The 14,888-nt window shown below is 29.0% G+C and overlaps 1 protein-coding gene across 25 annotated transcripts in view; it reads left to right on the top strand.

The window, feature by feature from the left end:
* Nucleotides 1-14,888, top strand: part of LOC145280297 (protein NDRG3-like) — a 186,449-nt gene that overhangs the window by 160,273 nt on the left and 11,288 nt on the right. For 10 of the 25 annotated variants that reach the window (XM_080132252.1, XM_080132254.1, XM_080132217.1 and 7 more), the window contains one exon: nt 9,165-9,205. The exons of the other annotated variants lie outside the window; for them this stretch is intronic. In XM_080132252.1, the coding sequence (XP_079988378.1) occupies nt 9,165-9,205 (41 nt within the window). The remainder of the gene's footprint in view (nt 1-9,164; nt 9,206-14,888) is intronic. 25 annotated transcript variants of the gene reach the window in all.

Here is a 14,888-nt window from a genome sequence, read left to right on the forward strand (position 1 = left end):
AATGTTCAAACAAAAACATTAAAAACTAAAATGACTTATTCATTGGATCCTGGGCAACGCTGGGATAAGTACAGTTGGTATCATTTTAAAATGTTTCTCTTTTTAGAGTTGCAAATAAATTCACTGATAAAAATGAAATTCTGTAATTTTGTAAGAATTGTTTTAATAACAATACTTCCTCCTCCACTGTCTATTGTTTATGTTGCATTTTATGATGTCTCGATCATATCTAAAAAATTATAAAAGATTTTAAGTTTTATTTTTTGTTAAATAATGACAAAATGCACTAAAATCATCTTTGAAAAATTTCAACAGTATGTTTTTCTTTGGCATTTTAATTAGTGAATCAATTATCAGATTTGTCAATTCTAGATCAATTAAAAAAAAATATATAATACAATTGATAAACCCAATTTCTTAATCTTCGTTATATAAATATGGATGTATCTTGTCTACTTTACACTTAATTTTATTTTCCAATTTGTACTTATGGTGCTTGTCCAGAATTCACCCCATATTAAAAAAAGAAAAAGCTGTACGATGTATGACAAAAAGAAAATATTGTATTCCAAAAATCACATAAATTGATTAATTAGTTTATTTTTATAAAGAAAATCATTTTAAAATGAATGTAAGTTTTTTCCAATGTTCCCATGTTAAGAATGGCCTTCTAAAATCTTGCAAATTTGAATTATTTTAAGTTCTCTTCCTTGTTTTCATCCTATTTTTAAGATAGCATTACGGTATTGTCACTGTTTAGCCACAAAATTTGATTTTCTTATTTAAAAATAAATCTACTTGATCAATTTATGTGATTTTTGGTATATGATATTTTCTTTTTGTCGTGCATATGTACATCATTACAGATTTTTCTTTATTTTGTTTTCTAATATGGCAGGAATTCTGGACAAGCACCAAATTTACTTCATAATTTCTCGACTATACAATTAAACGGTGTAATTTTATTTCAGTAAAGTTAATATTACAACAGTTTCTCAATTTTAGCTAATTCCTTTTTTACCATGAAACTAATCTGATATAAAGGACTTTTTTTTTTCTCATTTATCATATGACTGGGTGCTTGTATAAAATAATGATGCTTTTAACCAACTCATTTCTGGTGAAAACACTATTACATACATCTCATGTTGAAATTAGTATAAATTGCCAAAATGGCAATAATTACAAGTTGTATGTTTTAATGTGGAACACTTTGTAAAATCCAGGGAAGGTAATTGCAAGCTATCATTTTAACTTATCTCCCTTGCTTTTAATGGAAATCCACCATTTCAAAATAAAAAATATTAGACTATTACTATGTATTATTTTTGTAAAAAAATAGATTGGCAACATTTGCTGGATCATTTCTCGTAATTTTAAAAATTCATACTAATTTCGACATGTCACATACCAATGGTGCTTTTACCTGAAATATAATTGAAATCCTATTGTGGAAGCATCCATTATTTTTTTCTAAATCAATTACATATTGGAAGAAAGGTATGAAAATGGTAACATAGAGGATAAAAGCTGAAAGTAAGAACACAAAGATTCTTATTCATATCTGAGCTAGTCCTTAAAGATTAGAAAATACGGAACTTTGGAAAGTGGTTCAGTTTGTATTTTTCTTTTTTTTTTCTTTAGTACAATCTTATGTGAATATTTTCCTTCCCTTGAAAAATGGTTCTGGTTAATGATTGCAAAAAGTATTTTAGCTTGAGTTTAAAAATCCAAAATGAAATTCATTTTTAATAATTTTTAATGATTAAAAACTGCTTGGTTCTTCCAATTCTGATTCATTGTAGATAGATTTTAATGTTTTTAAAATCTGCAATATTTCTTTGCAGTTTTATATGATATATCTTTTTTTGTTGCGGCTTTTATTACTCATTGCATTGAATGCTTAGCCTTGAGAGCACGTATTGCTCAATGCTAACTGTATGCATGTGTAGTGATGCCCTGTATCAGCGTGATTTTTTATCATTATGATATAGAAAAATAAAATGGAAAAGACAAAATCAGATTAGAATTCCATCAATGGACCAATATTTTGTTCCTTTTAATAACAGACAAAATGTCAAAGTGAATAAAATAATATATGTATTTATTGATGACGTTTTGATATAATATTATTTTTGATACATGCTACCCCCCCCCCCAAAAAAAAAACAGTGCTACCCATGAAATCTTTAATCATTCACAATCCTTTTTGCAATTGTAACATGTATCAAGAATTCTCTGATGTTAAAAAACAAAAATACAGAAAAATCTTTATGGTGTACGTACCCCCCGATAGAACAAACAAATATTTAAAAATCACGTAAATTGATCAAGTATTTTTATTTTTATAAAGAAAATGTTAAAACGATGTAAGCAATTAATAGGAAATCATAGGCATTACAAGGCTGATCTCACAACTTTGAATTATTGTAGAGTTATTTACTCTTGTTTTTTCAAGATGATGTGAGATGGTCGCTTACTTATAAAATGTGATTTTCTTAGTTAAAAATTAAACTACTTGATCAATTTACGTGAATTTGGAATATGACATTTTTGTTCTGTCATGAGTATCTACATCATGCAATTTTTGTTAATATAGGAGGAATTCTGGACAAGAACTAAAACTTTGTCATGCCTGACTTATTCACTTTCAGCCATGAATGTACAACAGATTTGGTTTTATCAGCTTTCAATGATATGTAGAGTCACTTTGGTGATCATTTCATCACTAGAAGATGTGATTTTTATCTGTGAGGTTATCTCTATATAAATAAAATGAACTCATTTTTTCCCGTCTGATTTTGACATTAATAGGATTAAAAATCAAGATATTTCATGCAAATATAATATGCACAAACGGCAGAACAATATCTGAGGTGTGTTATAGGCTTATTATTTCTCAAATTCCTCGATAATCTTAGATTTCTATACTTATTCTGCTGAGAGGTCACAGCCAAAATCGGTTAAGATCAATGGAAGTGGTAAAATATTTTCTCTCTAATAAATTCCTCCTCCCCCTGCCACCACTTAACACCGTTTAGGGATCGTTCACAAGGAACAGTTGAGAAGAGAACACCGGTTTGGCTTCGTAGTTCTTTCATGTGAAGTTATTTAAAATCACTAAACTAAGCTGCAGTGCTCTGTGGCATAGTGGTTAGCGTGCTGGACAATTCACATTATATTTTCACGTTCGCGCCGACCTACCGTAGTCGTTTTTTTTTTTTTTTTTTTTTTTTTTTTTTTTTTTTTCCTAAACAACTGGAATGGACTTTTCTTGGTGGCCGAACTGTTAACGTTGCAGATGTTTTTTTTTTTGTTTTTTTTTTTTCACACTTTATTTTCCTACTTTTACTCATGACTCCGGGTTTGATCCTTCCTACTTACCTACCATAACATTTTTTTAAAACTCTCCCCCCCCCCCCGTCCCGGAAACAAACACTCGGGCAACGCCGGGTACCCCCGCTAGTTTTAAATATTTTATTATTAAACGTTTTTGTTTCTGCTAGATGCAGTATGCACATCTCAAAGATAATATTGGTAAAAACAATCCTCAGACTATTCTTGAACTGATGATGGTCATCGTAGTTAAAATCAGGGTAGTGTCAAGTGAGAAGTGCGTCAAAGTTATTGTCAGATCCAGATGTGCTTTTCATTGAACATCAATAAAATAAACACTGTTGGACATTTGTGATTAAAACTTGGTGGATAAGTCAGGCATAGGCTGAAGTTTATTTGTACCAAATATGGTTGGATTGCAGAAAGGATTGTGAATTTTATTAACGATTCCATGAGTGGCATTTTTTTAGGGAAAGCGGGTCATCCTGTACTTCATTGTTATTCTAATTTTATTCTGTACATTCTGTTAGATATTATCCTCATATCAATCTCATACAACTTTATATTAAAAATGTCTATGTAGATATGTACTTCCCTTATGTATTGCTGTCTTTATTTTCTCATCCGAGAAAAGATGCTTACCCATCCATACTTTTTAAGATTCTTGTATTGTTAATGGTTTTATTCTTTTGTTTTTAATGCTCCATTTATTTATATTCTTTGTATTTTGTAGCTGAAATGATTCTGTATTTTGATTTTATGTATTGGTGCTTGTACATTATAATCAATTTATCAAAAAAATGCATCTGAAGTAAAAACGCTATTACATACTGATGTGTCATGTCGAACTTATTAACAATTTCAAAACTTATGAAAAATGATCCAGTAGAAAAATAGTTACAAGAAAAATAAAATTTATTGAATAATAGTTTAGTCTATTACGTATGAAAAACTTATCTTCCTTGTTTGCAGCTAACTTTCACTATTTCAAATTAGAAAATAGTTGATCAATAATAACAATGTATTTTTTTTTTTTGTAAAAAAATAGTTCTAGATCTTCTACTCTATTATATTTTGTAAATTTTTGAATTTTTACTAATTTCAACATATGTAATGGTGTTTTTATTTGATTTTTTTTTTTCAGGCATCCAATTATAATGCACAAGCACCTTTGTATCTTCATGTGCCATAGCTAAAATTGCATTGTTAAAATTGTTTTTAAGATGCTGTTTCCATCTAAGGAAATCTTCTCACCACTTTTTTTTTATAAAAAAATGTCATCTATATGAATAGAATTATCAAAAACTTTGTTTTATTTACTATTAATTGAATATTTATTGAAATTTAAAATTGAAATATGAAATTAATTAAAAATAGTACCTAATTATAAAATCAAATCCACTGTAATAAATCTTTTGATTATTTATGAACAAATCAGGCATTTAAGTTTTGTTATTGAAATTTTTTAATCTAAAAATTTTTGGCTTGCTTTATAGAATTATCTGCCCTTAGATGTATTTTTGTACACATTTTAAGTAATATCTATAAATTAAGAGTTTAGACATTTTAACACTATAAAATGTGATTCAAATTGAACATTTTAAAAAAATTGAAAGCTTTCAAACTATTAGATAAAAAAGTTTTTTTTTTTTTTTTTAAGCGTTAAAATTTGCAGCAAATTTTCATGCATCAAGAGATTGCAAATTTTGGAAGTTATTTACATCCAATCATTTTAGAAATAGAAATTAAAACATTACTTTAACAGCAATTAGTTTTAGAAGAATTTCGTGTTTTTGTCCAGAGTAATCCCTATATTAAAAAATAAAAATAATGATTTTTTTTAATGATATTTTCGTTTGTCATTAGTACATACATCATACAGATTTTCTTCATTTTTTTGTTTTTTTAATAAAGGGAGAATTCTAGACAAAAACGAATTCAATTCAGTAATTAATTTAATAGCCAAATGATACCATAATAATTACATTAAATTTTGAAAAATCTATTAAAAAAACAAACAAATAATTTAAAAAGAAAAAAATGGAAGTGAAAACACTTGTGGAAATTGACAGGTGGGTACAACTATTATCTCATCAAGTGAAAATTTAAAATGCTTGTAATTATCTCTCAAACAGCATTATTGTTTGTTTTCTTCGATAAAATTACATTTTGCACTTAATTTTATGTTCTCTTGTCTATATATATATATATATATATATATATATATATATATAGAACAATCTGAGAATATTTCTTCTTTTTGGAAGAATTATCTGCCCTTAGATTTATGTAAAAATAATGCTAATAAAAAGTAATATTATTTGAAAAGGATTTAATATTTTTAACATTATAAAAAGTGAAATGATGAAATTGTATATTTACTCCCAAAAATATAGGAAAAGAAAACCCAAAATTGTTTTCACAAAAATTTTGGGTACTTGTCCAGAATTCCTCCTGAAAAAAATAAAAATATACAAAGGTCTTTGGTGTATATGAACTGATGGAATGAAAATATCATACACCAAAAATCACTTAAATTAATCAAGTAGTTTTATTTTTATATAAAAAAAAAACAAAGTTTATGGCTAAAGAATGAGTGATAATCTTACAACGCCATCTTGAAAACAGTCTGAAATAATTAAAAATATGAGATTTTAGAATGCCACGATGAGGGTGGCCATTGGAAAACTTAAATTCGCTTAAAATGGGGTTTCTATATAAAATAAAACCACTTGATCAATTTATGTATTTTTTGGTGTACAATATTTTCATTCTGTCATGGGTACATACATCATACAAATTTTTATTTTTGATTTTTAATAGGGGAGGGGCAAAATTCTGGACAAGTGTCAATTTCTGTCTTTTTAAAATGCAAAAACTCTGAGCGACACTGCATGCCACATTGCATCATTCACTCTTGCTTTGTAACGATTGCATACACAAAATGGGAATGTTCCCATCATGTCTTTCATTTTATCTTTTGACATCCTCAGCTCCAATCCTGGAAGAAATAACCAAATAAAACATCCCTTAAAAACGGTTTTACCATTTAAATGTTTATAATATCTTTTATTTACCTTGTGACAAAAAGGTTAAATAAGAAAGTCAGGCTAGGTTTTGAAAAGTGCACTAGGTGAAGTGCACTCTGATCTACAAAGAACCCTTGAGCAACCCTCTCAACATTCCTTGGACTTTAATCGATTAGCAATAAACTAAACCCTTCTCTAAGAAAGAAGGTAAAGTCTAGAAATATTGAGTTCCTAGGACTAAACAGAATACAGCACTTGAAAATATGACTTAAAATGATTGTTGCCATTTGCACCAAAAATAATATTGTTATTAATATTTTGAAACAAATTATTTTTTTGAAATAACTCACATGAAAAAAAAAATGTCATCTAACTGTTCCTGTTTACTTGCCTCCCCTCTAGAGCAAAGTTAGATACAAGGTCAGTTTTTAATGTGGAGAAATCCAGCTAGCCTAAAAAGAACAGAAATAAAAATTGTCTCGGTCATGAAGGATTTCTCATCCACTGATAAAGGACAGAAAAGGTGAAGTATAGCATCAGAACAGATACTACACTGATCTTGGTCCAAAAAAAAAAAAATCTAATACTGAAATAAGTATCAGTATCCGGATATAAATTTTGCAAGAGTTATTTCCCTTTCAGATGTAACTCCCATAAAAGATATTTCCTTTTTATTTGGGAACTTTTAAATATAAAGAATATGGCCTTTATTACTACACTGTTATTTGCTAAAAACATGTTTGGCATGCATGCTTATTGGTTAACTATCTATACTCCTATAAATTTGGGTTTTTGTGTATTGATATTCATATTAAAAACCCTTTTTTCTATTTATTTAAAAAGAAAATATAACTTTGTGATATATGGGTGGTGCAATTGCATTCATCTGCAAAAGATCTAACTAATTTGCATATTTTAAATATTCATCTTAATTAATTCCCAATTAGTTTTTTCAGTTTTCTTGTGGGATGATCATCTTTAGTTAACTATTACGTGTAATTATATTTATGCAGATATTCTATATGATTTATACTTGCGTAATATTTGGGTAAACACAAACCTGTTTCTATATATATTTATGTATATATATATATTTGTTTAAAAATTTTTCCTACCAACCTCCTATGTCAGTTTTGTCTACAGACATGAAATTTAATATATAAGGCATTTGAACCCATGCAAAACTTTATATTTTGGTTTTATCCGGGGGGGGGGGGTCTACACAAAATTGTAAAAATTAAAGAAATGGAATATGCCAGGTGAAGGTCAAATGATGGCATTACGACTATGCATGCGTAACGTAATAGCTATTGGTTCATGTTTTTTAATTTTTAGCCTTGCAGCAAACATGTCTTCATAGCTCAAGCATTAATGTCAAGGGAAAAAATAAATCATAAGCTAAACGCTTTGGTTTCGATTTTGTGGTGGCACACAAGTCATTTTTTTTTTTTAAACTTTTCAAGTCATTATTTTATATTAGGTTCAATATGATAATAAATATGAAATCTGCATTAATTAAAATGTATTTAAGCATATTTTACGATCATGCAATGCCGAGGGGGCCTGCTAGTATAATAATAATTTTATTCTCATTAAAAATTATGAAGAAAAAATAGTGAATTTGTTAGCAATAATACAACTGATGTATTTATTTACAGATATGTGAAACAATTCTTGTGATGTAAATGTCAAAAAGACTGTAAAAGTTGTTTGCTTGCAATTGTGATGTTTTAAAAGCATTTGTCATAATGGTAAGAGTGTTTGCTATTAGGCTGGGAGACTGGGGTTCAATCTTTGGTTGAATCATACCAAAGACTTGAGAAAATGGTACTTGATGATCCTTGCTAAACACTCAGCATTATAAAGGGAGAATCATGGGCAAGTGAACTATTCCTGGGAATGGAGAGGCATCCTCTCCTACACCTTGATGTAGCAGCTAATGAAAAGGGAATCTTTTAGTCCCCTTTGACTATAGTCAGCCACTTAGCTTTAAACACATTTAAAAAATACATTCAAACCAAAGATTATTTTTTGTGTGATGCCATGCAAAATGAGAATATGAACTTCATTTCCATTTAATGTCATTTCAGATTGTGTGGGATGTTAAGCATTATACATTAAGCTTAATCTCTTTTAATGAAAAAGTTCCTCTTTAGTTGTGTGCATCTACTGAAATAATGCATTTGACACTAATTCTATTTTATTTGTAGAATTGTTAACTTTTTCTCTGCTAACAGCTGAGCTTATCTCATAAATTTAACTGTATTACTTTAAGGCTTTTAAATTAAAGCTTTCATTTATTTACTTTCTGTAATAAGTTAAAATTTAAAATCAAGATAATTTCAGGAATTCTTTTTCAGTAAAATATATAAACAATTTATTGAAATGTATGGAACATTTTATTGAAATGTAAAAATATTGTCACTTGATGACAAACATTTTTTTTCTCAGTAGAAAAACATTGAAGTAAAAAGGAAATGCTGCGTGCACGTTAATTTGCTTCCTTGTTGAACTAAACATATGAATCATCTGGTGAGAATGTAATCTTTCTGATGCTAACTTTATCTTGAAAGCAAAATATTTTTTTTTGTTTATTTTACTTTTTTTTTCTCCTGGGGAAATTTGCTTCCATTCCTCTCAGTGACTATTGGATGGAATAGGCAACAACAATCTTAATTCACCCTTGGTAATTGCTCTGTCATTTTGCTCGTGTGATGACGACACTGTGCTTTTCTCCAATCATGGACTGTAATGAATGCAACTGCTCATGTTATCTTCTTCCCTATGTTCCTTCCTCAGGCATTTTTTGTGCTGAAGGAAAAGGCTGCCACAGTTGCCAGGTACTAGTAATGGCGCTCACTGCATGCTTCCGCTGCTGCTGCTATTGCAACTTCATCTTAATCATCATCACCATCACTATCACAATCACCACTCAGCTTAATCATTTTGACTCGGATAGAAATTAGTGATTTTATTTAGTCATTCTGTGTCCTTCACTAATTGCCTTTGCCATTTTTACTTAATATTCTCATTGCTTACACTTCTACTAACATGCGTCATAACAGTATTTGCATTCATATTAACTTTAGCCAAATCCTAATGCAACTTATGGAAGTAACTTATGACTATAGAAAACCATCATATCTGATTAAATTAAGATAAAAACAATAAGTCAAATTGGATTTGTGGAATGGCAAAGAAAAACATCTTATAACATTATTTGGTTTTCTAAATTTTCAAATTAAACTTACAAAATTTTTTTCAAAGTTCCTCTATTCAAAATTCAACTGCATGGACATACATCGATCTAGATTTTACAGCAACCGTCAATAACATCAAATGTATACTTTCTTTCTCTCAATTAGGGGTCGACACCTCAGGGTTAATGCCACAAACAAGATAAAGGGAGGAAAAATGTCTTATTTGAAAAAGTTGTTTTACTCCAGAAGTGTCAAAAAAAAAACAAAAAAAGAAAGATTTTAATCATTTAATAAAAAATTGTGCAACAATATTTGGTTTTCTAAATTTTCAAATCATACATATGAAATCATGTTTTTAAAAATGTAACCAAATTCTTACTTTACGGTGTGCTGATAGTTCCTTTTGCTGCATATGCAAGTGAAACATGGACTGTACTGGCAGAGTAGGAGACAGAGCTCAATGTCTTTGAAATAAAATGTTTTTGAACTATTCTTGGAATAAGTCTGTGAGATAGATGAAAAATTGCAAATATCAGACAGAAACTTAGTATTAACAAATTCATTATTGGCTTTCAAAAAAAAAAAAAAAAGAGAAAAAATGTTATTTAGACATCTTTCTTGGCTATCAGACTTCAGATATGCAAAGAAATTATATTTTGAAAATTAAATCCAAGAAAGGTCACCAAAGCAATGGGCCAAACAAATAAAGATTGAGACTGGTATCCTGTTATTGACAGCTGAAAAACTGGTTCAACATTTATAATGGGCAAAATCTTGTTCTCAACCTCTAACCGTCTTTAGATGCATCTTGTTGAAGTTGGGAATTTACATGGAATTTCAAACAAAATCCTTTATATAATCCACAAAGGTAACATACTCTCATTTCATCAGCCATGACTGGGTAGAAGTTTGAAGTAATTCCCAATTGTATTCTTAGTATCACCTGCATTGAGGATTGAACCTTCAATCTCAGAAGAGTGTCACTTAAAATTGAATTTTACTTAGTACTTTATCTGTTATGTCATCAGTCTGGCTCAATGGAATGAAAGCATGCTACCCTTGTGTATTAAATAAAAGGTTCTGTTTGAAATTCTGTGCAGATTTTCAAGTTCAGCAGAAAGAGTCAAAAATTCAATAAGATATACCTGAAGAAGGTCAGAGTTTACATTGGCTGAAATGTGAAAATAACAGTTGAGATGAGAACAGTAGTCCAAATAATCAATCCTCATCTTAAAAATTCAGAAACACAATCTAGTTTCAACGAATGCATGCATTCTTGAATACACTACCACTTGATTAAAGGACATGTTCTGACTGAAGCATTACAGAATATGCACATTTTCATACACAGCATCAATCAATATGCATATCTTTGTGTTTTTATCACTTTTGGAAGTTATTCCAGAATGGTCGACCTTTCAACTTGCATTTCTCTTGGCTGTCTCACATGACTTGTCAAGTTGTGTATTCTGTTCTTCTCTTCTCAATATAAATGAATAATAAGATATTCATTCAATTGAACACCCTTCAAGTACTCTCGCTATTAGTCCTATTATGAACTGCTTCACAGGGGTTGCATATGATACAAGCTCAGTATGGAACAACCTATAAAAATTGTCTGAATCTGATTCTTTGGCATTTTTCAGTCGGGATGCCTTGGGCAATCAGCAATGAACCAACACTTTCTCCTAATGTGGAAGACAAGTGGGGGTAGCCCATTTGACACCTGAAAGAGGGATGTGATGCTTGGGAAGATTGCCTCTTGATTCCTAAACAGAATGAACAGATCATAACCCAAGGACTGAAAAAAAGGCAATTGTTAAAATTACTTGAATATTTCTCTTCAGTTCCTGATTTTAGCATTCAACCCAACATGGAATCCCACATATGACTGTTTTGTTAAAAAAAACTAGTTGTCATATATGTTTGGTATATTTGTTGAAACTTTCTTACCAAGAAATTGCCCTCAAACTAGTTGACCCTTGAATTTTAACTGAAAATTTCCATTATTCATATATGTTTGGTATTCTATGCAGACAGTTTCAATTATATAAACTTAAAAATTAGTTTTTATAGTGATTGATTTTGAAAAAAAAAAAAAAAAGAAAGAAAAACCCAACTTTTTTTCACAAATAGAATTATTTTATTCTTAAACTTTGTAAAAATTGGACTAACCAAAGATGTTGGTGATTAACTCATTTTGATTAAGAATGTTTTATATCTCCCGTTTTTTTTTTGGTGGTGGTTTTAGGAAATATTGTCCGTAAGGTTGTCAAAATATTTAAAAAAAAATTAAAGATATATTGGAAAATATCAAAGGAATTAAAAAAATTACTTTTTTTATTTACCTTTTATTTTAGGTCTCTTGAAGAATGTTTAATATTTTATTTAAAGAAACATAAATTTCTTTGTATGAAAATAGCTTTTCATGATTATTCCTTTATATGTGGGTACATCACAAGTTAAACTAATATACAATACACACACACACACACACACACACACACACACACACACACACACACACACACACACACACACACACACACACACACACACACATTCTAAAAATATCTTTAGTCATAACTCAATTTATTAAAACCGACAAGGTAGACCACTCCTTCAAATCACTAAGGAAATGGCACTAAAAGACTTCGAGACGATTATGCAAGGGAGATAATTAGCATCAATTAAGCAAAAATCATTATTTTTTGTCAGATAATTTTTCTAAAATAATTTCTAGTGGCATGAACACATGATCCACTATATATTCATTGCTGACCAACGGACATCCTAAAATTGACATGTTATTTAGCCTTAAGAACTCTGACGAAATATAAAATCAGTAGTGAATGAAAATGTGTTTCTCTCTATTAACCAACAATAAAAAAGTTGTTTCTAATTAGCTAATGATAAATGTTAAACTACTTAAAAAATACCCTTCTTTAATAAAATTTTAATTTTCTTTCTAATTTAATAATTTGTAATAAGAATTTGTTGATATTGCAAAAAATCTACTTATATACAAGAACATATATAAAACTACCTAATTAAAATGAAAAACTATAGAATTGAATAATACAATTAAAAAGTTTTTGATTTTTTTCCCGCAATATCAACACAATTATATTTTATTTCACAATTATTAGCTGATTTAATAATAATAATTTGTCAACTGCTTCAGCAATTATATTTATTAAAAAAGTAGACTTAAGTCTCTAAATATGATTTTTTTTTCTTTTGTAAACTGCTTTGACAATTTCTGGACCTGTTTCATGGTTCAAGTATAGTATTTGCATATTGATTTTTGTTATTTATAATGATATTTATATTTATGATTGCAAATTTATTTTTTAGTTTTGAAAGGATACGACTTTTTTACTTAGTGCATTTTCTTTTCGTAAACTGCCTGGACTATTTCTGGTACTATGCTCTTGTGGAGATGAGATTTTAATTATTTCATTGTTCGATCGATTATTTTAGTGTCACAAATTATCTCTTGCAAAAAAAAAAATGTTTATTTTTTGTATAGTTGATGCTAGTTATCTCCCTATAAACATGACAATGTGCTACTTTAAAAGATGTCTAATATATTGGATGAGGAGACTGAAGGGGTTAATTAGTATCTAATGGCTATGAACAAATTAAATGTAAATCTGAAATATTTGAATTCTCAAATGAGAGATTGTGCTCATATTATACCTCCTAAGAACTTTAAAATACTAGAAACAAAATGAAATCTTGGCAATATTAATTGATATCTAATATCCGTTATTAAAATTTCTGAAATTGAAGGTTTCTCAGTTTTCATGAAGGACTTCCGCACCCCCTTTCTCCCCGAACTAAATTAAACTTAATATAGCCAACATTAACAAGCATTTACACAACTGTGTTTCAAAATTCATGTTTAGTTAATTAAGAGTGAATTCTATAAGTGTAAATATATCAACATATACCTAAATTTATATATATATAATGTTAAAAGTCCATGTATACTTCTAGGATAGTGATTTAAAGGTTAACCTTTAAATATATATATATGACAATAATATTAAGTGAATCTAAAATCCTAACAAAAATCTGAAACAATTTGATTGATCGATAAGAGAGTGGTCTAATTCTATGACTAGATAATGAAACTGGAAACTTAAATTGATTGGAGTTGTAGTTAGAGTAAACAATATTTGTTACTTGGAAATAATGTGCTTCTAAACTCTTAGGGGAAACCGGAAATGATTGGCTGATGACAGTGAATAGGAAAGAATGTAAGTTTATGAACAGACAATAAAACTAAAAGCTGTAGGTTTTGTTTGTTTATTTAAAAATTCCTCTCAGTGTTTTGACGATAGACTTCAATATCATATTATGCACACTCTCACTGCACTCTGCATACACTCTTCAGCACCATCTCAAAATTGAATATTATGAAATATGAAAAATAAGAAAAAAGTAAGATGGTGTTATGGGCTGAGCACAAAAGGATACAGGAATTCACACTCATATTTTTTTATTCAAATGCTTGAATTATCCTTATAGCCTTACACATGTTTCATTGAATAACAAAAGATCACTAAACAACTCTTCAGAGACAAATGGATATTAATAAAAAAAAAAATCTGCTAGGAAGTTTATTATATAGAATGAAAAAAGAATTTGGAACAGAAGATATGTATAATTTATAAAAACATAAAAAAAGAAAGTGTAGAATTTATAGGCACCCGACCCCATTAATTGAATTGAAACCAATATGTGTAATGGTTTACGTCACCATGTTGGATTTTAGAAAAATAAAAAACATATTTTCCCAATTTTGTATTTAGAGTCTAAACTAAAAGCAAAAAGAAAAAAAAAAAAAAAAAAATTTATATATTTATATATGGCGCTTTGTGTGTGTGTGTGTGTGTGAGCTTGTTCCCTATGAACTCTGAAACAGCTGGGTCAACTTTTTGAAATAGCTTCCAGATATACTTTGTGTTTGGGAATATTGTTAGATAGCTTTTATATTGGAGGCATTCAGATACAAAAGCTAAGTATCGAAAATTGATAATCGAACAAATCTGATAAAAGAAAGAACTATCGGATTTCGACCAAAGTAAACACCCTTACACAGCCTAGGATCACAAGTACATTTGGGAAATTTTAGAAGCACACAAGCAGAAGAGCCTAGCCTATTTACAGAAAAATATTTCTTTACATTTAAGTGGAAACCATTACTTTCTCTTTTTTTAAAGTGCTCCATCCATAAAAGAGTCATCCTTTCAAGTTTGTCCTTTCAAGACTCATCAATGGCTGGATGCAGCAAGAACAAAAAAATTAAAAAATT

Source organism: Euprymna scolopes, chromosome 1 (genome assembly GCF_053919585.1).
Source record: "Euprymna scolopes isolate OS-2025 chromosome 1, ASM5391958v1, whole genome shotgun sequence".
NCBI lineage: Eukaryota > Metazoa > Mollusca > Cephalopoda > Sepiida > Sepiolidae > Euprymna > Euprymna scolopes.